The 24761-nt window shown below is 42.2% G+C and overlaps 1 protein-coding gene across 1 annotated transcript in view; it reads right to left on the reverse strand.

Annotated features, from left to right (window-relative positions):
• The window catches only part of LOC143960472 (estradiol 17 beta-dehydrogenase 5-like), a 65833-nt gene that overhangs the window by 38684 nt on the left and 2388 nt on the right, over nt 1-24761 (reverse strand). Inside the window, exons 2-5 of the mRNA XM_077469116.1 lie at nt 21031-21198; nt 5232-5348; nt 2704-2781; nt 626-748 (exon numbers count right to left, since the gene is read on the reverse strand). Of these exons, the coding sequence (XP_077325242.1) occupies nt 626-748; nt 2704-2781; nt 5232-5348; nt 21031-21198 (486 nt within the window). The remainder of the gene's footprint in view (nt 1-625; nt 749-2703; nt 2782-5231; nt 5349-21030; nt 21199-24761) is intronic.

Genomic DNA, 24761 nt, shown 5'->3' on the forward strand with positions numbered 1-24761 from the left:
CGGTTTCCTTGTAAAAAAGCATCAACTGGGAATGGAGATATCTTAGTAAAAAAATATTTTTTTTTCAAAATTGTCGCTCTTTTTTTGTTTATAGCACAAAATCAAAACTGCAGAGGTGATCAGATACCACCATAAAGCTCTATTTGTTGGGGAAAAAAAAGGCGTCAATTTAGTTTGGGTACAGCGCCGCACAGCCACGCAATATTCAGTTAAAGTAACACAGTGTCGTATTGCAAAAAATGGCCTGATCATTAAGGGGAAAATCTTCTGAGGCTGAAGTGGTTAACAAAACATGATCAGCCTTTAACCTACTTTTGTTACATTTTTTTTTTTATCAGCCATGAAGGAATTCACATATTTACACAAAGCCTCTATGAAGGTTATGAGAAAACTTTATATATCTTCCACCCTTTTGCAAAATTTGTATTCCATTCTCAGTTTTGCCCCACCCTTTATACCTCACCCTTCCGACCACTTCTGACCTGGAATGGCCTAGAATCAACATACCCTGTGATGACTGACTGGCATGAGACAAGAGTACAGGCAAAACTTGAATTACTAGTTTGTTTCTGTTTTTTGTGGCGTCACATGCTGTTGGAGAATATATGTTATTTGTGTCAGTTACCTGGTTGCAGACTGGTTTGTATCGCAGGTCAGGCATATTAAGTATGAGTTCTAGCTGCCGCCGGTTAAAGCTTGATACTCCAATTGATTTGGTTAGACCGGCTGCCTTACAGTCTTCCATCACCTCAAATGAAAAAGATATATAATATACACATTAATAGATGTGAGTGGCCAAAGCGCTTTTTAATATTTTGGTAGTCAATCACTAAAGCACATTACTGTGGGGGTATTTTATTTGTACACCTTGCTTGTTAAATGTTAACTATAAAAATGTATGCTTTTAAAATGCGTTTTTTTTTTACAGCTGAAGGTACCACATGCATGTAATCAGTGGCGGCCCATCCATATGGGGCGCCACCCCCCTAATCCACGTGCCCAGCCCCTAATGTACATGTGGGGCACTGGACGCATGGATTCCAAGGAGGTTTTTTTTTTTTGAAGTACATGATTAGAGCCAAACTAATTGGCTTAAAAAAAAAGCGCCCCGAGCCCGCCCACTTGTGTGACAATAGCAATTTAATATTTGCTATTGTCTTCCCAATTTTCCTCCCAGCCAATCAGGAATCAGCTCCTGAGACCCGAATAGCCAGGGAGCTGCAATAATGTATCTGCTCTGTCCAGAGTTCAGCAATACCTAATAGTTTGCATTGAGCAAAGCTTAAAGCGGGAGTCTGCCGGGAGTCCGCCGTTTTTTTTTTTTTAAAAGCCAGCAGCTACAAATACTGCAGCTGCTGACTTTTAAAATAATGACACTTACCCGCCCAGCGCGCCCGCAATGTCGGCACCCGAAGCTGATCTCTCGATCGTCTCTCGGGTGCTGCCGTCGCCATCTTGGGTATGGGAATCAGGAAGTGGAGCCTTTCGGCTTAATTTCCCGGTTCCCTACGGCGCATGCGCGAGTCGCGCTGCACAATAAGGATGGTCCCCGCTGTCTCTGGGATCCGTGTGTTTCCCAGCAGGCAGCGGGGGACTTTCGGAAAGGGGCGTCGATTCTGCGGAAAGGGGCGTACCTTCTGCAGAATCTACGCCGGAAGTGGGTGCAGATACCTGTACTGTACAGGTACCTGCACCCCCCTCCCCCCTGAAAGGTGCCAATTATGGCGCCGGAGGGGGGGAGGATTCCAATGAGCGTAAGGTCCACTTTAGGGTGGACCTCCGCTTTAACATGGAGCCATTTCTGGTGATGTTAAAATCTATTTGTGAGAAGTGAAAATAAGGAGGATAAAGTATTTCACTTACTAAACATAGTAAAACGTTGCTGAAACAGTATCTTAGGACTGAATGTTCTGGACGTCCTGTTCCAGGGACAATGTCACATGGTTCATCCAGGGCGACTAGTTCACGGCACAGATACAGCTTATTATAGGGCCATTTATTCTAAACTGCATACAGCGGTTTCATCATCCGTATAGTGAAAAAACTAGGTCATGTTTTCTATACATTACACTGATAATTGCCAGACAGGTTTATGCAGTTTGAAACAGGTTTATGCAGTTTGCTTCAAGAGGAAGTAAACCCTGATGGGTTTACTTCCTCTTTTTTTCCCTGCAAAGGTAAAGCATAATGGACTACTATGCATCGCATAGTAGCTCATTATGTGTCACTTACCTGACACAGGAGCCAGCGAAGTCGCCGCTGATCCCTGTAGTCCGCCGCGTCCATCTTGCTGGTGGCGTCTCGCAGCTCCGACCAATGACAGCGGCGAAGCCGCGATGACGTCACTCCCGCGCATGCGCACGGGAGTCGCGCCTCGCAGCTCCGCCGCTGTCATACGGCGAGGCCGCGATGACGTCACTCCCGCGCATGCGCACGGGAGTCGACAAATTTGGCAAATCCATTCTTGGATTTGCCGCATTTAGTGCGCATGCGCGCCGCTGTCTACGGCGCATGCGCCGTAGACAGCGGTGCCCATTTTCGGGCAAATATCTCCTAAACCATATAGGTTTAGGAGATATTGCTTGGACCTACAGGTAAGCCTTAATCTAGGCTTACCTATAGGTCCAAGTTGTTTGGAAGGGTTTACTTCCTCTTTCATTGTTTATTGTAAACTTTCCTCAAGTTCGTGAACTAGCTTTGTACCTTCCAAGTGTCACGAATGTCTGTGTTGTGATAGATGACTTTTCCATTCTCATCCATTGGATAAGGGTCATCGCCAGGCTGTTATGTGGAAGAAACAAAACATGTTTATTAGTGATATGGAAAACGTTCATAAGGGTATTGTGTATGTAAAATGTATCATCTGTTTAAATATACGTATACAGAGATTCTTTAAAATGTAGCACTTTGCGTTTGTCCTGCCATTCATTTCAAAAGGGGATGCTCCTCTTGTTTGCACATCCCCCCCCCCCCCCCCACATTTGGCATTTTTTTGGGGGGGGTTTGAGCGGGTACCTGGTTTTGACAGGTACCCGCTCCCACTTCTTGGTAAGATCATCGCACAGCAATCTATGTCATTTCCGCCCCCCCCCCCGCCTTCTGGGACACGCACACACAGGGGTCCCATTCAGAAAGCGCAGTGTGACTCCTGAATGCGTAGTAGGAAACAGGCTGCACCTGGAGCTGATTGACGAATCAGCTAGGGGTGCCAACATCGCAGGATCTCTGAACAGCTGAGTGTCGTTTTATTAAAAGGTCAGCAGCTACAGTATTTGTAGCTGCTGATGTATTTTTTATACAGACTCTTTAAGCTGTTATGAAAGATCTGTACATTTGCTTTGTTTACATTCAGTCTGTCTGTGCTTTCAGTAAAGAGAGACAAGCCCACAGATGTGGAAAGTGGACAAGCCTAGGGGTGGCAGTGCCTACCAAAATAAGAAAATTATTACACAAGTGCACTGCTGCGCAGAAATCATCCATTTCTGGCTTCTGACAGTGAAGACATTGAATCAAACAGGTATATAGAGCAGATGTCATCCATATTGTTCTTAGTCCTTGTCTACAGTCACAGTGAAGACTGCAGACAGGGTGAATTGCAACAGACCAATAAGCTTTATCCAGTTCTCAAAGCACAGGGAAAGAAGAAGCAGAGATAAGAATCTTTAAGCCAGGGGTGCCCAACCAGTGGCCCGGGGACCACATGTGGCCCGCGGAGCCTTCTGATGTGGCCCTCGACCTCCTGCTCTAAGATGGCAGGTTGGCAAGCCCAGATCACAGGTTGCTGACCTGCCATCCCAGAGTAGCAGTTTTGTGAATGAAGCCGCTGGTAGTGGAAGCAAGTGGCTGCGGAGCCAATGCTTCCTGTATAGCGCCTGCTCCTGTCACAGGCAGAGTGATGCCAAATGCACTCTGCCTGGGACAGCAACAGCCAGCGATACCAGAATGGAAGACTGTTATTAAAGGTAAGTTTACTACTAAATTCACAGTATATATGGATATATCTGTTTTGCAGTGGTTAGTGCAGCTGTGGGTTATGTGCATTGAGCCATAGACTTCTGTTATTAAAAAAAACACTGAATGTTTATGCAATTTATACGGCCAATAAAAAGTGAAATTGAAAAAAATAAAAAAATAAATTAATGTTTCATGCATGTCTAAATATGTATAATATATTGGTACTATGTATGTATGTATGTATGTATGTATGTACCTTTTCTTTTGCCAATTATAGATGTATTCATGTCCTGTTGCACCCCCTATCCTATCGCAAACTCAAAACGTTGGGTATCTCGGTTTTCACCATTTCTCAAAAGATCAATGGTGGTTGTTAATAATTGCATATGTATGTATCTGCATCTGGCATATTTTATGTGTTGTACATTAAATTTATTCTCTTTGTTTTAACTTTGAACAAATTAAAACTTTACATATTTTTCTACTTCCCTGTGATCTAGTTACTCACTGCTCCCTTTTAAACTCCCATCTAGAGGAATTTTCTGGTTATTCATTTATAATTAGGGATGTGGGTCAGTGCAGTTTCTGTGTTGTGACCACCAGCACCATTCAATTAATCTAAAGCTGGAATAGGGCAGGCCTGGCGGCATTTCCTCAGGGGGCCTGCTGCCTAAAACAGGAAGAGGCATCTTGCACCTGATAACATCACAACAAAGATTAGTATCATGGGACTTGGCTTTGGTAAGACAATGCTGGATTTACTAGCAGAGTGAATTTTGCCCAGCGCCAACAAAAAGTTAATGGGGGGAAAATAAAATAAAAAATACATGAGCGGGGGTGGATTATTAATTGCACATCTCACAGCAGCCTCCGCAGTTCAGGCAACACACCCTAGAAGTAACAGTTCTGCAGAATTGTTGTACCTTGTGGCTATAGTAGGTCCTACATTTTTTTTCCTTGATAGAGTCTCTGTAAGTGTATCTTCAAGAATGACTTTGCTTTCAAACTACTTGACTAATGGAGTTAGGGGGAAGCTTGTAAGCAGTGGCAGCCTGTCCATTAGGGGTCCACGGGCCCATTAGTGGTCCACGGACAGATACAATGAAAGACTGAATATTTACATAAATAAATAATAATAATTCAATGTTAGTTTACAGCATCATATACAGAAAAGGATGTGATCAGATGGAAGAATCTTACAGGCAAATAATGTTTGGAGCTCCCAGGAGAGGGAACATAAAAGTTGTGTTTTTATTTTTTATTTTTTTAAATAGTACCTTCAGTTCCATGGGATTGTGTATAAGGAATAGATCCATATAATCTAGCTGAAGATCTCGCAGGGATCTTTCAATTGCGGGTCGTACTCTCTCAGGCGTATGGTCAGTCAACCAGAGCTAAAGAAAAAAAAAAAGTTGAAGATATATAATAAAGTAATATAATAGCACTAACATAACATTTGCAATAATTGGGGTGCTTTGGGACAGTTTTGGATGTTCCCGTCTACCTTTCTGTGTCCCAGCTGATCCTGCTAAATTCCTCATAACACAAAAATTAAAACTGTTGTGCAAACCTCAGAACTCATTGCAATGACTAAAAGAGTCCTCATAATGGGCACAGCAAGTGTGCAGACCCCAGAACTTAGTACAGGGATAGAGAATGCTCCCCATAATGGGTGCAGGCCCAGGATTTCAGAACAGGGATCATCAGAACCCCTTATAATGGGCAGAGCTGGTGTACAGAACAAGAGAAAGAGAGCGAGAGCGTGAGCCCGCACGCGAGAGAGAGCATGCAAGAGAGCGAGAGCGCGAGCCCACGCGCGAGAGAGAGAGAGCAAGAGCAGGAGAGCAGGAGAGAGAGCACGTGCGAGAGAGAGAGCGCACGAGAGAGAGAGAGAGCGTGCACACGAGAGAGAGAGAGCAAGAGCGCAAGAGAGTGCACGCGAGAGAGAGACAGCAAGAGCGTGAGAGAGAGAGGCGCGCTCTCTCGCGTGCGCACGCAAGAGAGAGAGGCGCGCTCTCTCGCGTGCGCACGCAAGAGAGAGAGCGTGAGAGAGATCGCGAGAGCGTGAGAGAGAGCGCGAGAACGAGAGCGCGCAAGAGAGAGAGCGTGCGCGCGAGAGAGCACAAGAGTACGCGCGCACGAGAGAAAGCGCGCAAGAGAGCGCGAGAAAGAGAGATCGAGAGCGCGAGAGAGAGCAAGAGCGCGAGAGAGAGAGAGCGTGCGAGAGAGAGAGCATGCGAGAGAGGGAGGGAGCGCGCAAGAGCAAGAGAATGAGATTGCGCAAGAGAGAGAGCTCGTGAGAGAGAGCGCAAGAGTGAGAGAGAGAGCGCGCGCGAGAGAGAGAGCGCGCAAGAGAGAGAGAGCGAGAGCATGAGAGAACGCGCGAGAGAGAGCACGCGCGCGCGAGAGAGAGCACGCGCGGAAAGAAAGAGAGAGATCCATCTTTTCCATTAATGTGAGGAACTTGACTTTCCCAAACTCCCACCAGTTGCTCAACTTTATGAAAAATCTCTTCTCCTCCTGCTAGGCGATGTAAGCATCGTTGAGTTAAGCTGACTGCCCTGGGAACGAACACAAAGTTAATCCTGGAATGCACAGATACATCGAGGTAGCACCAAGAGACGTCCAGGGCATCCAGTTTGGTCCACAGGGTCTGGAAAAGCTCCTGCCCATGAACAGTCTACAACAGGGGTCTCAAACTGGCGGCCCTCCAGCTGTTGCAAAACTACAAGCCCCATCATGCCTCTGAGTGTGGGAATCATGCTTAAAACTGTCAGCCTTGCAAAGCCTCATGGGACTTGTAGTTTCGCAACAGCTGGAGGGCCACCAGTTTGAGACCCCTGGTCTACAACCTAATGTTGGCCGCAGACGAGCTCCTAAACAGAGTCACCGTGGGACATCCACACCTGACAAAAATGGCTACCCCTGCAGACTTACAGTCCCCACCCCCAGACCAGTAGGAGGGACCATGGGTCCACTGGGAGGACAGAGGAGTGTAGGCGCAGTCCTGAAGCATGTAGATATCACTCTGCTGGGAAGAAAGACATGTCAGTACAGCTTTATTTAGGCAAGGGTATGCCAGCAAGTGTGTGTTGAAAGAGGAAACTCAGACTGAAGCATCAGTTGCAGTCCTTGCAGGACCTTCAACACTGTGGCTGGGACATGAGGCAGGACACCAAGAAGTGCCTGAATGGACACTGGGGAGGAATCCAGGCGCATCGCCTTCCATTCCAAGGTGGAGAATTTTGGAAAAGGTGAGAAGTGTAAACTCCACTCAGGGCATACATACACCTTTGTTGGAGATGCACAATGAGATTCGAACACTCTGGAAGAGGAAGAAGGCTGTGATGCGAATGGTTAGCAAATATTAGACCAACCTCTATTCCCCAAAAGAAACAAACACTGCAGCAGCCAACAGGTTCTTGTCAGGTATTAGTAACACTATTGATCCTGCAGGTTCATCAGCCAACAAATCTCCCTTGACGTTGGAGGAGATGCACTCTGCCATCAGATCCTTTAGGCAGGGCAGGACCCTGAACTGCAAGAATCTCCCAGTGGAGCTCTATGTTGCACTGTGGGATCCCAGGCCGGCTCAAGCTGTATGAGGTTATGGCAGTGGAGGTCAGAATGTTTCCTTCGCTCAGGGAGGGTATAATCAAGATCTTGTGTAAGCACAAGGGGAGAGACGGGAGCTAAAAAATTGGCGTCCCATCTCTCTCGAAGGTGGACTACAAGATCCTCACCAAGGAACTGGCCAACAGACTAAAGACTGTCATTGGACAGATCTGCCCATATCAGAGTTTTAGCATTCGTGATCGCAGAGTTGTGGAAAGGCATGTGCTTCTGCAGAAAACTGTCCAATACATCAAAGACTGCCATGTGCATACAGCCCTTCTCAGTCTTGAAAAAGGCCTTTGACAGTGTCTCCCATTGGTTTATGTGCAGAGCCCTGTGCAGGCTTAGTCTTGGGGAAATGTTTTGTTTGTATGTTGACCTAATGTACCATGACATTTGTGGTAGGTTGTGAATGGCTGGAAAACTGGTCCCTTGTCATATCTCCCTGGGGTCAGGCAATGCTGCCCTCTTTTATCTCTGCTTTTTGTTTGTTGTAAAGAGTGATTTGCCGAATGGATCAAATGGAATCCAGAGATCATGGGATTACAGCCCCGGATCCAGACATAAGGGAAGTCAAGTGCTCACTCTAAATGGAAGGCGTGACGGTGTTCTGTGCTGATCAGCGCTCCATCAACTCACTCATCCAGAACTACGAGGACTTTGAACAAGCTTAACCACTTCTCGCCCAGCCTATAGCATAATGATGGCCGGGAAGTGGTTGCGTTATGCTGACTGGGTGTCATGACGTTCAACAGGATAAGCTGCGGGGGCGTGCAGCACTGCGATCGAGGACGTCTCTTGTCCCTCGGACATAGCACGTTCCCGTTCACGGCAAACAGTGAATTGAATTGACTGTTTACCACATGACCAACTGTGTCCAATCACAGTCATTAACAAATGTAAACAATCTGAGTGGTTACTATCTGATCCCTGCTCTCTCCTCACACACAAATCATGTGAGGACAGAGTAGGGATCAGTGAGAGAGATCAGTGTGTCAGTTACTGTACATTTTTACTGTGCACAACACGCCCCCCGCCCCCCCCAATAAAGAGAACCTGTCACCATAGAACTGTCAGAGATCTCTGGATCTATCACACAGCCTATCTAGATCTGTCATATGGGCCCACCATCGTACCGCCACACAGGCGGGCCATTAGTACTGCCATCAGTACCATTGCACAGGCCTGGCAGAAGTACTGCCATCAGTACCATCGCACAGGCCCGTGTCAGCAAAGGAAACCGTCCCTTCTAAAATAAGGAGAACAGGACCAAGATCAGAAGACCTGCCTACCAGCAGCACCAGACCCCAGTACCAGTACTGGAATTGCACACCCAACCCAAAGAATCCAGGCCTAGTCCCACCTTCCCGATGCCCTGGCACACCTCTTATGGTTGCCTGCCAACTCAGGATCCGCTAAAATTTTCCCTTTCACTGCACAACCAGGTGTGCAGCCCAACACTACAAATTTTTCACAATTGGATTTTTATTATTTATTTTTCCTGCTGCAGAATATGGTGGATCAAACCAATCTGTATGCAGAGCAATTTATTACTGCCAACCCCAATTCGCCCTAGGCCCGCATGTTCCAGTGGCAACATCTCACACTGAATGAATTGAAATAGTTTTTGGGCCTTGCGTTCAATATGGGGCTTACAAAAAAAGAATAAACTCCATGCCAATATATTCCGCTGTCATGTCTAGGACACACTACAACGTGATTATGGGTTTCCTACATTTTAATGATAATTTGCAATGCTCTCCCTGAGATCACCCCAATCATGACAAATTATACAAAATAAATTATTTTTCCCAGTGATTTGCTGTAGTATTTATCCCAGATCAAAACATTTGTGTGGATGAATCCCTTATACATTTTAATGGCCGAGTGCACTTCAAGCAAGTAAGCGAGCCAGGTATGAGAACAGTGGAACCAGTGGGAAAATTGTCTAGGAGCTGGCATACCCTCTGTTGGATAAAGGATACCATTTATATGTGGACAATTATCATACCAGTTGGCCATGATGTGGAGAGACAAGAAAGATGTCGACATCCTCTCTACTATCCACAATGACATCTTGGTGGAGATCCAGAGAAGACGCGGTCCCCGTTGTAAAGCTTGAATGTGTCCATGAGTACAATCTTTTCATGGTTGGGGGGTGGATTTAAACGATCAGATGCTACAACCTTATTTGTCAAACCGGAAGTCCCGTTACTGGTATAAGAAAGTTGCATTTCATATGGCCATGTTTAAATTGTTTAATAAAATAATTAATGTATCTGCGCTTAGGCCAAAGGGGAAATAAGGTGTGCAGCCTACCCTGCTAGGTCCCCAGTAAGGGACTAGAATGATAATAGTGCAAGTATAAGGGTAAATGACGCTACCTATACAATGAAAGCGACAGACCCTGTTCACTTGTCATTAGGTGCTATGTGCCTCTATAGTGACTAATAAAAGTGCATATACCAATAGTGCAGTCCTAATAAAATTACCAATGTGCATATACCAGTGGTGCAAACCTCACTAGGTTGCCAAATAAATATGAACTTGATATAAATAAATGTTTAAAAATGATACATAAACCAGGATACTCCAATAAAAAAAAAATGCAAATATATATATAAAAAAAAAATGTATATATAAAAATAGTCCAAAAAGTGTAAGACAAATATTAAATAATAAAAAAATAGTTACAATTATATAAAACAACCCAAAAAAAATAGCGTGCCAAGTCCAAAAAATACATTAAAAAAAAAATTCAATCCAACCAAAGTCTTATGTGATAATTAAGTGCTTGATAAACACAAGAACAAAATCCAGGTGACTTTTAAGTGCTCCCCTTCTTGGGTTCCCACTCACCAGCTCCAATAACCCCTACATGGGTATAGGCTGGATGTACCGAAACTGTTTCCCAAGATAGATCATGCAACCATGCTCCAACCTTTCCAAGCAGTATCTAGCTCCTATGGACTTTCCAAGGCTAACCCGCAGCTGGACCGAATTAGGTGTGCAAAAGAGCCCAGATCAACCAGCTGTACTCCTCTCCTATTGCTCTCTCCAATATCCAGTATAGATAAGGTTTTCATGCAAAAAGCTCCCATAGTGTAGTATTTAAATAAGGAAATGTTTTTATTCCAAAATTAAAACAGTAAAAAAAGTAAAAAATAAAAATAAATGTTCCATACTATGGAAACTCCTCACAAAGTCCTACAACTATGGGAGACATGACAGCTTCAGACCCGTGGCATGTCTCACTTGTAGCGTGCGCTCCAGCTGCGGTCCACAGGCTCACTGACCGCTATCACACTTGGAAATTACGTCAGTGCGTAATTCCACCTTACGCACATTTAATTATAAAACGTCTTCTGAGGCAGTGCCATGTTACTGCTCTAACGTCCTTATGTAGGCCGGCGGCCGTGCAAGACCCACCCCTTATAAAATATATATAATGAACTATGTTAATATCGAATACATGTACTTGCAAAAAAATTTTAAATAAAAGTATAAAACGGGGGGCTTGTTAATGTCATATTGACCCCATAAATAAAGGTAACCCTGCACTGCCACTACCCCATATCAGAGGAAACAGTACAGATATGTCCATTAACATCAGAAGTAGTGTATATATATCTATATATGAATACAAGGAACACTGAGGATAAACTGGGTATATGAGTATAAATAGCATACCTCTGTATGCATACTCCATCTAGTGGTAAATAGTAGTAACGGCCACAAGAATAATCGGGTAGAGGTACAAACCTGTTATACCCGGTAAAACCATCAGTGATATAACACAAAAAATTAATAATAAACTACACCCTACATTCTAATGAAAAGCTCATATGCCAGCGGCCGTGCAGGACCCACCCCTTATGAAAATATATATAATAAACTATGCTAATATAATTTTTTTTTAAATAAAAGTAAAAAAAAAAATGGGTGGCTTATTAATGTCATAGTGACCCCCTAGATAAACTTAACCCTGCACCGCCGCTACCGAGGAAACAGTACAGATATGTACATTCACATCAGAAATTATATATATATATATATATATATATATATATATATATATATATATATATATATAATCTGAATACAAGGAAACTGATGACAGAATGAATAAGTATAATTATAGCAGTCCCAAAGCGGGGTAGTATTGATAAGCAGTATACCTCTATGTACATACTCCCCCTAGTGGTAAATAGTAGTAATTGCCATAAGAATAATCAGGTAGGAGGTACAAACCTGATATTACCCTATAAAATCATCCGTGCTCCATTCAGAGATATAGCACAAAATATTAATAATAAACTACACCCTACATTCTAATGGAAAAGCTAATGCGAACACCTAATAAGTAAGTACATTAGAAAAATAAAACAAGTTAATTTAATACCATAATACCCAGAGATCTATATCCATCAATAGCATTGCCATCCCCACAGTCAGAAATTACCTACTAAGTGTAACAGCTGTTTCAAAGCGTAACATGCATGTTACTCACTAGTGGGGAATTGTACATTAATGTGCATGGTGCCATCAATAAATAAATAAATAGCACCCAGCTACAGTGGCCCCCCAGCTATAGGCACCACTCAAGGGTTAGCAAGGAAGCAGTTCAGACCTATGTCCAGGTTCAGGCCCCTAGGGGCAAGAGAACCCAATCGATAGGTTCAACTCATTTCGTTTTGTGAGATTTAAATTGTTTTATTACCACCTCTCCAATGTTCTTTAACTGTATCAATAGAATAAGAGGCCAGATGGATCCCTGTGATGCACCTCATCAAAGTGCCGGGAAAGATTGTGCTTAGGGAATCCTTTTTTGATATTATTAATATGCTCTCTTATTCAAACATATAAGGGACGAGTGGTTCTACCCACATATTGGAGGTGGCAGGGGCATTCGATCACGTAGGTGACATGAGTACTGTAACGGGTAATTAGATCTTTTATTTGGTACTCCTTATGGTCAGTCTTGGATTTGAATGTTTCCCTTTTCCTTGGCTGTTTTTTTACTAGCTCTGGAGGGTAAGCATCTTTGGCACTTATAAAACCCTCTCGTTTATTTACCACTAGGGGGAGTATGCATACAGAGGTATGCTATTTATACTCATGTACCCAGTCTATCATTATTGTTCCTTGTATTTAGATAGATATATATATATATATATATATATATATATATATATATATATATATATATATATATATATATATATATACACTACTTTTGATGTTAATGGACATATCTGTACTGCTTCCTCTGATATGAGGTAGCGGCGATGCATGGTTAAGTTTATTTATGGGGTCAATATGACATTAACAAGCCCCTCGTTTTATACTTTTGTTTTACATTTTTTTTGCAAGTACATGTTTTCGATATTAACATAGTTCATTATATATATATTTTTAGGGGTGGGCCTTGCACGGTCGCTGGCCTATTTAAGGACGTTAGATCAGTAACATGGCACCGCCTCAGAAGACTTTGATAACAAAACGTATGTAAGGCGGAGTCACGCACTGACATAATTTCCGAGTGTGATAGCGGTCAGTGAGCCTGTGGAACGCAGCTGGAGCGCACACTTCAATTGAGACATCCCACGGGTCTGAAGCTGTAATTTCTTCCATAGTTGTAGGACTTTGTGAGGAGTTTCCATAGTATGGAACATTTGTTTTTATTTTTTACTTTTACTTTTTTTGTCTCTTTTTTTTACTGTTTAATTTTGGCATAAAACATCTCCTTATTTAAATACTACACTATGGGAGCCCATATCTAATTTTTTGCATGAAAACCTTATCTGTATTGGATATTGGAGAGAGCATTAGGGCCGGTTCACACAGGGGGCGACACGAGGCGACACGACTTGCCGTGCCGCGACCTGACAAGTCGCCCCTGTTCTGTACAATGGAACCGTTCTAAGAGGAGCGACTCGAGTCGCTCCGACTCAGAAAAAAGGTTCCTGTACTACTTTTGGGCGACCTCGGGGCAACTTGCATTGACTTCTATACAGAAGTCATTTGCAAGTCGCCGCTGAGGTCGCGGCAGGTCGCGGCGAGGCAAGTCGTGTCGCCTCGCATCGCCCCCTGTGTGAACCGAGCCTAAGGAGAGGAGCACAACTGGTTGACCTGGGCTTGGGGAGAGATCTTTTGCATACTTAATTCGGTCCAGCTGCGGGATATCCTATGAAAGTCCATAAGAGCTTTATACTGGTTGGAAAGGGTGGAGCCTGGCTGCATGATCTATCTTGGGAAATAGTATTGGTACATCAAGCCCATATGCTATGCGAGATAACCCTATAGGGGTTATTGGAACTGGTGATTGGGGAGCACTTAAAAGTCACCTGGATTTTGTTCCTGTGTTTATCATCACCACGTTAATTATCACATAAGGCTTTGGTTGGATTGATTTTTTTGATGTATTTTTTGGACTTGGCATGCAAATTTTTTGGGGTTGTTTAATATAATTTGAACAATTTTTTATTATTTAATTATTATTTAATATCTTATTTAATATCTGTCTTACACTTTTTGGACTATTTTTATATATATACATTTTAAAAAAAAAAATTTTTTATATACTTGCATTTTTGTTATTGGACTATCACTGTTTATGTATCACTTTTAAATATTTATTTATATCAAGTTCATATTTATTTGGCAACCTTGTGAGGTTTGCACCACTGGTATAAGCACATTGGTAATTTATTAGGATTGTACTATTGGTATATGCACTTTTATTAGTCACTATAGAAGCACATAGCACCTAACAAGTGAACAGGTTCTGTCGCCTTTCATTATATAGGTAGCGCCATTTACCCTTATACTTGCACTATTATGTTTAATTTGTTTGTCTGCTTCCAAAAATCTATTGAAAACCAACAAATCACCTACCTCAAGTATATTGAAGACTTTGTCACTGCCTTGATTTACCAACAAGGACATGCCAGAGGAAGCATTCGTTCTGATAAAGTCTGATGAAGTCGACTTCATGAGCAACATTTTCCCTATAACATTATTCCCCCACAGAATTCGGAAAAAGACGCCAAAAGTACAATGTTCTATTTCCTTAAAATTCTAAATGTTAGCTCTGACCACAAATGCATCCTGTTTTCCGAGCGATTCTGCACTTCAAAAGTATCTTGCAAAAGCTTTGCAGGTGAAGCTATATTTTTATGTACAGTGCCTTTCAGGGGTGGACTGACCATTGGGGCACTCGGGCACTGCCCGTGTATTCTGTGTGTATACGGTGTGTCTGTGTGTGTATACTGTATGTGTGTATACTGTGTGGCCCCATAATCTCCTATTGCCCGGGGGCCCCATTGTTCTTCTATTGCCCGGGGGCCCAATAATCTCCTATTGCCCGGGGGCCCCATGAGTTGTCAGTCCGCCCCTGGTGCCTTTGCGAAAGTATTCGGCCCCCTTGAACTTTTCAACCTTTTGTCACATTTCAGGCTTCAAACATAAAGATATAAAATTGTAATTTTTTGTGAAGAATCACCAACAAGTGGGACACAATTGTGAAGTGGAACGAAATCTATTGGATATTTTAAACCTTTTTAGCAAATAAAAAACTGAAAAGTGGTGCGTGCAAAATTATTCGGCCCCTTTACTTTCAGTGCAGCAAACTCACTCCAGAAGTTCAGCGAGGATCTCTGAATGATGCAATGTTGTCCTAAATGACTGATGGTGATAAATAGAATCCACCTGTGTGTAATCAAGTCTCTGTATAAATGCACCTGCTCTGTGATAGTCTCAGGGTTCTGTTGAAAGCGCAGAGAGCATCATGAAGACCAAGGAACACACCAGGCAGGTCCGTAATACTGTTGTGGAGAAGTTTAAAGCCGGATTTGGATACAAAAAGATTTCCCAAGCTTTAAACATCCCAAGGAGCACTGTGCAAGCGAACATTTTGAAATGGAAGGAGTATTAGACCACTGCAAATCTACCAAGACCTGGCCGTCCCTCTAAACTTTCAGCTCAGACAAGGAGAAGACTGATCAGAGATGCAGCCAAGAGGCCCATGATCACTCTGGATGAACTGCAGAGAACTACAGCTGAGGTGGGAGAGTCTGTCCATAGGACAACAATCAGTCGTACACTGCACAAATCTGGCCTTTATGGAAGAGTGTCAAGAAGAAAGCCATTTCTCAAAGATATCCATAAAAAGTCTCCTGGGAGACACACCAAACATGTGGAAGAAGGTGCTCTGGTCAAATGAAACCAAAATCGAACTTTTTGCCCACAATGCAAAACGATATGTTTGGCATAAAAGCAACACAGCTCATCACCCTCAACACACCATCCCCACTGTCAAACATGGTGGTGGCAGCATCATGGTTTGGGCCTGCTTTTCTTCAGCAGGGACAGGGAAGATGGTTAAAATTGAGGGGAAGATGGATGCAGCCAAATACAGGACCATTCTGGAGGAAAACCTGTTGGAGTCTGCAAAAGACCTGAAACTGGGACGGAGATTTATCTTCCAACAAGACAATGATCCCAAACATACAGCAAAATCTACAAAGGAATGGTTCACAAATAAACGTATCCAGATGTTAGAATGGCCAAGTCAAAGTCCAGACCTGAATCCAATCGAGAATCTGATCGAAAGAGCTGAAAACTGCTGTTCACAAACGCTCTCCATCCAACCTCACTGAGCTCGAGCTGTTTTGCAAGGAAGAATGGGCAAGAATTTCAGTCTCTCGATGTGCAAAATTGATAGAGACATACCCCAAGCGACTTGCAGCTGTAATCGCAGCAAAAGGGGGCTCTACAAAGTATTAACGCAAGGGCGCCAAATAATTTTGCACTCCCCACTTTTCATTTTTTTATTAGTTAAAAAAGTTTCAAAAATCCAATAGATTTTGTTCCACTTCACAATTGTGTCCCACTTGTTGGTGATTCTTCACAAAAAATTTAAATTTTATATCTTTATGTTTGAAGCCTGAAATGTGGCAAAAGGTTGAAGCGTTCAAGGGGGCAGAATACTTTTGCAAGGCACTGTATATATCTTTGCAAGCAGTTTCTAGTATAATAAAGTGTGCCTAGACCTTAACCCCTAACTCTCCCTACCCTTACAAAATGCCTTGTATGCAGCAGAGGAGGAGTTAGAAGAGATTCAAGCTATTACTGCCCCCAATGTCCCTCCCAACCTGGACTGTGCATCGGAGATTGCTTCAAAAATTATCAAACATCCATTAGATATTAGTTCCCCTTATTAACAGACTGCCATTTCCCCATTTCAAATACCCGTGTGGATCATTTTCCTGCAAACATGTTTCTACCTTCCATGTTAATTAACTGACCCTGGACTGTTTATTCATGATGTCTTTGCCTGCTGATTTAAACCACATTTCTGACTTCCATGTGCACCAACCTCAGCCTGTTTACTGACGATGCCTCTGCCTGTTGTTTTAAACCACGTTTCTGACTTCCACGTGCACAGACCTCGGCCTGTTGATCGACCATATTTTTGCCTGCCACTTGGACTGATATTTTGCCCTTCTACTTTAGAACACAGGGGTCGCACATGTGTGAGGGGCTTCAGAATAGCATTCTGAGTAGAGAAAGAGGAGTAGAGGTTTTTGGTTTTCTGTGCTCCAAGAACAGGGCCTGTTGATCAAGGGGCTTCAAGGAGATTTGGGTGGGAGAGGCCTCTACCCCTGGCCCTAAGCTTGATGGTCCTTCCTGCAGCCTGGACCAGTACTTTTGCTGTGTTGAGCATATTGCTACCTGTAATGACCCAGGACATTATGGACCATCTTTCTTCCTGCTGATTAGACCAATACTTTGGCTGTGTTGACCATATATTCACCTGCTGCCTCTACTGACTATGGACAGTATTTCTGCTTGGACATATCTGCCTGCTACCTGGACCAATGCTTTGGCTGTACTTTGGCTGTGCTGACAGTATCTCTGCCTGTACGAACTATGGACAGTATTCCTGGCTGCTGCCTGGACAATAGCTTTTGCTGTCGCTGACCACATCCCTGCCTGCTGCCTGGACCAATGCTCTCTTCTGTGAACCACTGCACTTCTAAAACCACAGGTAATCTTTTGCTATTTGGTATGTACCTGTGTGTTAGAAATATGAAGGGCCTTCAAAAATGTGATTGGTAGTCAAAAAATTATATGTGTAATTTATTCTACTAGAACACCTGGAGGTGCTACTTGGATGTTGGACCTCTGTATGTGGCCAGGCTGCGTAAAAGTGTCACACATGTGGTATTGCCATACTCAGAAGGAGTAGCAGAATGTATTTTGGGGTGTCATTTTTGCAATGTACATGCTATGTGATAAAAATATCTTTATAAATGGACAACTTTTTGTAGAAAAAAAACGTATTTTTATTTTTCCCACATTATCCCAAAACTTATGGAAAAGACAAACCATTCAAAAGACTCATTATGCCTCTTATGTTATATATTGGGGTGTTTTTTTTTCCAAAATGGGGTCATTTTGTGGGCAATTCCATTGTCCTGGTTCTCCAGGGCCTTCAAAATTGTAATAAGTGGTTGAGAAATGAGATGTGCAATTTATGCTCGTAGAACGCCTGAAGGTGCTACTTCAATGTTAGACCTCTGTAGGTGGCCAGGCTGTGTAAAAGTCTCTGGTATAACCATATTCATGAGGAGTAGCCGAATGTATTTTGTGGTGTCATTGCAAGTATGCATATGCTGTATGTGAGAAATAGCCTGTTAATATGACAAGTTTGTGTAAAAAAAAAAAAAAAAATAATAATAATCTCTTCATTTTCCCAAGAATTGTGGGAAAAATTACAACTTCAAAAAACTCACAATGCCTCTTACTAAATACCTTGGACTGTCTGCTTTCCAAAAAGTTGTCATTTGTGGGTTATTTGTACTTTCCTAGCTTGTTAGGGTCTCAAGAATTGAGATAGGCCATTAAGTACCTAGGTGTGATCAGATGTGATCAATTTTCAGTGATTGGCACCATAGCTTGTAGACTAACTTTTACACAGACTAAATAATATCCACCAATTTGGGTTATTTTTACCAAAGATATGTAGTAGTATACATTTTGGCCAAAATTTATGAAGAAAAAAGAAGACTTTGCTAAATTTCACAATAGAAACTAAAAAAAAGGGTTTTTTTTCGAAATTTTCACAAAAAATAAAAAAAAACAGCAGTGATTAAATACCACCAAAAGAAAGCTATATTTGTGAGAATAAAAAAATGATAAAAATGTTCTTTAGATACAGTGTAGCATGACTGAGCTGAAAATTATTCTGGGTAGGAAGGTGCATAAGTGCCTGGTATTGAAGTTGTTAAAGTGTAAAACCTAAGGGGTTAATCCACTGCATTGTGTAAAAAGGCCATTTGATCCTGTATTCTCTGATCTTTCCCTTCTTCCACTGTCCCCTATCCATCCCCTGATAAAGCAGAGCCTTTGGAGTCACTCTGTACATGCTCAGTTTGGTGTGTATTGCTAGAGAATTTATTTTTTTTTCTTGGGAGAGCACAGGTCCAGTCGGCACTGTCCAGACAGAGGCTCAGGGGTCCTGCAGCCCTATAGGACAGTCAGAGCAGCATGAAAACTCCTCCTACAAGCTTTAACCAGACACTGATAGTCACAAGAAGGTTGATGAAAAAAAAAAGGTATTTAGCAGTTTTTATTTAATAAAACTGTTGCATTCCCATTTTCTGTGCATGGTGGGAGACCAGATACAGTGAATGCAGGGTCTTGGGTTTAGCAACACTTTAAAGGGACAACCATAAACTTCCATCCATTCTGCATCAAGGTGGACTTCATCAAAATTCTGGAAGTCTGGTTTCGGAGCTGAGGGCTCAGCCCTAAGTCTTGGGTGGAGAGACTAAGATGAAATAGAAGTTTGGACTATGGAGCCTCAGAATTTACCTTCGAAGAAAAGACAATGGTTCTCTGAAGCTAGGTTGTTGTGTTGCAGTACCTCGCCCAGGCCTGCCCCCCCTCGGGTCATCACCTGCAAAGCCATCACCAGGGCAGTGTTTTACTTTTCCAAAATGGACAGGGTAAGGTGGGTGGTCATGTTCAAGGAGCCCCTCATAGGCGGTAAGGGAGTGCCTGAAATCACTACTAAAGGGTGTATGCAGGGTGTTCTTTGCCTGCAACTGTACCGGCAACTTTACTTGAAAGAACAATGGTCCCATGTTTTCCTCCTGCCTCGTTGGAGGTCCATTATATGGGACACTTTTATCCCCTACATCTGGTGCACTCCTAGGTATTACTTTTAAGCTTATCAAGCAGCAGGGGCTACATGGAGTCAAGCCCAACTTGTAGAAACCAAAGGCTATCTATGAGTTAATTAGAGCCAGGGACACTGTGGAGATGTTTCCATGCCTACCCCTAGCCACTTGCAAGGTAGTCTGGAGGAATGTTTCATCAAATAGACTCAAACACAGGCACAAAGATTTGGCATTGAAGGCAATCCAAGGTGGGGTTGCCACGAAGGACATTTATGCATGCCAGAAACCCGTGGAGATACAGGGACTGCCCCATTTGCATCATCAAGTTGGAAACTGCTCCGCATATTTTCAGGGAGTGCCCTTTTGCATAGGACCTGTTGAGGGCCTTGGAACCAGACCTCACTTTGTACTGCAGACAGCCATCACACACTTGGTGTCCTGAATGGACTGTTCTGTGGGACATTTACACAGGAGCACATTGATGGTGCCTGGGAGGATGCGGTATGGTGTGCCAGAAAGTGCCTCATCCACCAGCCAGAGATGATGTCCATTGTCACAGACTGGTCCACAGTCTTCTCAGAGACTATAATCTCATGGACTTTGAGGAAGAGCATGTCTGAAGATTTGCCCTTCACCCACTTTCCCTTGTGTGTCTTTGTCCTTTTCAATATAGCTTTGGGTTTGTGAACTCTTTCCCCCTCTGTTATCCCCAATCACACCCATTGCTTATTGAATTATTTTTGAAATGTTGCATGGTTTGTTTTAGTTGTGGTGCCATGTAGGACAGGGGTTTAACTCCGGCACTGTACACTTGACATTGCGCCGCTAGGTATTTCGGTGGTACCTTAGGGGCTACATGATGCTTTTGTGGTAAGCAGCATCATGTACAATGTGATGGTTCAGGGAACTTTGCTCCGCACATGTTCGTCATCATACTGCAGAGTGAATGTAATATTTGTGTGATTGGAACTGTATTTTAATGTAGTATATTCACGTGCAGGGTGGAAAGTACCACAATAAAGTATCTTGTTTATCATTTTATTGATATTTTATATAAAATAAAGTAATTAAAAAAAAATGTTTATTGGTTTAAATTTGTGGGCATCCCACTCCTAGCTTGTTTTCTGATGTGCGGATGACTATATAAGAAGCTATATATATTTTTTTAGAAATTTCTGCAAATATAAATTTGTACGTTTCAGTTTTTGCTAATTTTCTGTATGTTCTTGAGTTAGCCATTTTTGGAAAAACCCCATAATAAATGTACAGTCACCTTCCCAGTGTAGAAGATGTCCTCTCTTTTCAGTGTTCCTCCTGCAATCTTTTCTCTGATGGCTCGGCCCACCTCTACTTCATTACCATAAATAAATGCACAGTCAATGTGACGAAAGCCAACTTCAAGGGCAATTCCTACACTTTCTTCTGCCAAGCTCTTAGAAACCTGGGGGGGTTAAAAAAAAAAAACAATTGTCAAAATAACACATTTCATGGTGTTGTCCCAAATGTCAGTGAACCACTTAATTGTTTTTTAAGTGCCAGTAAGCCATTTCTACAGTATCCTATCAGGTACAGTACTCCAGTGCCATTATGCCTTCAGCTTTGGACCCAGCCTTAACATTTTGTCAGATGGTCACTGACCTGAGACGCAAACTGTCAGATTCATAGTTATCATTCGGAGTTCTGTGTAGCCATCATTCTTCAAATGATAAACCCAAAGCTTTTTTTTTTTTAAATGGAACTTGACGGAACTCCATTCTACCACCTCCAATGCTGGCCCTTTGTTTTGGCATTGGCCCTTCACTTCTGTGTTTATGAGTGACAGCACCCCTTACCCGGCGGCACACTTTAAGCAAGTGGCTCAAGATGTCTTTTGGCCTCATCATCCGGTCAGGCAGTACTGTCAGGAGCTTCCCAAACTATTCTGCTGCTCTGCACTATGACCTTTTTTGGCCCTGGTTTGGATTTCCACTAACTTCAAAGGAATTTCCAGTTCATAAATTCTGGATTTGGGAGGTTCGTAAAGCTTCAAAAGGTTAAGAAAAACCATAACTTATAGAACTCAGATGTAATAGTTCAGTATTGAGCAATTTCCTACTATTTAAAAATCACTTGGGATTCCCATATATATATATATATATATATATATATATATATATATATATATATATATATATATATATATATATATATATATATATATATATATATATATATATATGTAAAATTAGGGCTGGTAAAATTAAAGATGAATTCCTCGAATAATCGTTAATTTTTTGGATCAGTACTCACCTCTCCGCCGGCTTCCGGGTCTTCAGGGAGTTCTGTCAGAGATCCGATGATGTCACAGACATCGACATCACCACACTCCTCCCCCCTTCCCCAAGTGCCTCTGTCTGCTAACGAAGGGAAAGGGGGAGGAGTCCGGTGACGTCAATGTCCGTGACGTCACCAGACAGCCTGGACAGTGATGGTAAATATGGATGTGGTTAACTGGGATCATTCAGTGAGCTAAGTGTAGCCAAATTTGATAACCTCCGTTTTTAACATTGTTGTAAAAAACAAAACAAAATGTAAACACTCTGGTATGTCTGCGTGACTGGCTAAAATGATGCCTACTTGCCTACTATAAAGTAACTGACAGTCAATATACTAGATACGTTTTATAATTAAAGTTAAACTAACTTTCTAAGTTTTTCTTAAAGTTTAATAAAAAAATGACCTCAGTGCTACAGTTTGAATTTAAAACGTATTTGTGTGAACTGTGAAGTTAAGTCATGGATTGTGGAAACTAACTAGTGTTGGGTGATTGTATATAGTGTATACCACTTTTAACACTGACTAATGCAGAGTTGCAATGCAAGGAGATCAGCTAAAAGTAGTTGGATCTGTATGTGAGTTATAATTAATTGAAATTAGTCGATTAATCCATTTAAAAAAAAACGATTAATCAAACACGAAAATGTATGTATATATATATGTATGTATATATATATGTATGTATATATATATATATATGTATGTATATATATATATATATATATATATATATATATATATATATATAATATAATCTAAAAAAAAAAAACACAAACACATTTAACGCCTGGCAACTGTTTACTAACATTCCCTAACACAATGTCCTGTGCTGAGGACATGTTAGAACATCCTTTTTAAAAGCCAGGCAACACTGGAAATAATTGGGTTACCCTATGTATCCTATGGCTGTAGATACAGTAGATAGACCCAACAGGTCACTGACAATCAAGCTCCTATCTCTAGGGTATTTCTTTACTATTTATTGTAGTGCTCAAAAGTGGAGAGAGGGTTCTAGGAGTTGCAGGATACCCCAAAACACAAAACAGCAGGACAAATATACTACATCAGTACTAGGCTCTATAAGAGCAACTTTTTAACCCTTTTGCCTTTATTTTGTAACTAAATAAAAAATCGTTTTAGGCCTAAAGATTAGATAAATCCCTCAAATTGTTTCTGAAAGCAGAGACCCCAGACAATAAAATGGTGGTAGTTTCAATATTTATGCTAATAAGTCACACAATATCAAGAGCAAATTTTCAGTAAAAGATACATGTGCATCATACAAGGATGCCCCGTTGCAACCTCTCTTTGGAACCCTTTGCAAAGTTAGAGGTAACACTAACATCTCAGGCATCCAGCTTGGGGACACCCAACACAAGGTTTCTTCTTACGCAGACGGCATACTTGTCCTGCTCTCTCACCCCACTATATCTATACCAAACTTCCTTAGCAAATTTGAAACATATGGTGCTTTCTCCAATCTGAAAATAAATCTGCCCAAATAGGAGGCGATGGGTATCACCATGATCTTGCCCCAAGTTTTCGCTCTGCATTCTAATTTTAAATTTAGGTGGACCTTGTCAGCCTTGAAATACTTGGGCACACTTATCCCTCCACAACTAAACAGACCTATGCCTTAAAGGGGTTGTAAAGGTAAATGTTTTTTCACCTTAATGCATTCTATGCATTAAGGTGAAAAAACATCTCACAGTGACGGCGCCCCCAGTCCCCCCGTTTTACTTACCTGACCCCTCGAAAGTCCCGCGCTCGCCCCGAACGTCCTCTTCGCCGCTCAGCCTGGGCGCGGATTGGCTGGGGTGGATGTATTGAAAGCAGCGCAGCCATTGGCTCGCGCTGCTGTCAATCACATCCAATGATGTGGCGCGCCGGGGGGGGCGGGCCGTGTGATACAGCCAGCGGCTATAGCCGCTGGCTGTATCACGGGAGCGCGCCCGCAGGTGCTTCTCACCATGCGAGGGAGCTTGCATGAATGCGAGAAGTACCTGCGGGAGGAAGCAGAGACATCCGCCGAGGTTCCCCAGAAGAGCAGGTGGAGGTAAGTATAACATGTTTGTTATTAAAAATAATAATAATAATAATAATTACTTTACAATCCCTTTAAAAACTTTCCACCCCTGCTCGGTAAAAGTCAAAACATACTTCACAAAGGGAAACAGGGCTCTTTTTTTCTGGTTTGGGAGGTGCAACACTATTAAAATTTCCATCCTACCCAAACTAACATACCTATTTAAGGCTCTGCTGATTAATATCCCCTCTGATTTTTTTCAAACAAACAAAAGCCTTGTTTATCAGCTTGATATGGGCCCACAGGAGACCTAGTATTAGGTCCTTACCAAAACAACGCGGCAGTATTGTAGTACCCGACATACAGAAATATTATCAGGCGACCCACTTAGAGAGAGACTTGTGAATCATATATTTATAGCTGCGCTAGGTAAAAAAAAACTGATTATATACCAAATATTAAACACACAACAGTGCACCTATTTGACACAACGGTGCTTCTCAAAGCATGTAAAAATAAATGTGAAACAATAAAAAAAATAAAGTGTCCATAAAGTGTTCATCACATTATGTGATATTTCATAAATACAATAGGTATTCCCACGCTATCTGAACTAAAAAAAAATAAGGTGTTTGGTTGCAGCAAGCACCAACCGGGTCAAA

This window comes from Lithobates pipiens, unplaced genomic scaffold (genome assembly GCF_037356315.1).
Source record: "Lithobates pipiens isolate NorthernLeopardFrog02 unplaced genomic scaffold, aLitPip1_a1.2 Scaffold_8, whole genome shotgun sequence".
Classification (NCBI taxonomy): Eukaryota; Metazoa; Chordata; class Amphibia; order Anura; family Ranidae; genus Lithobates; species Lithobates pipiens.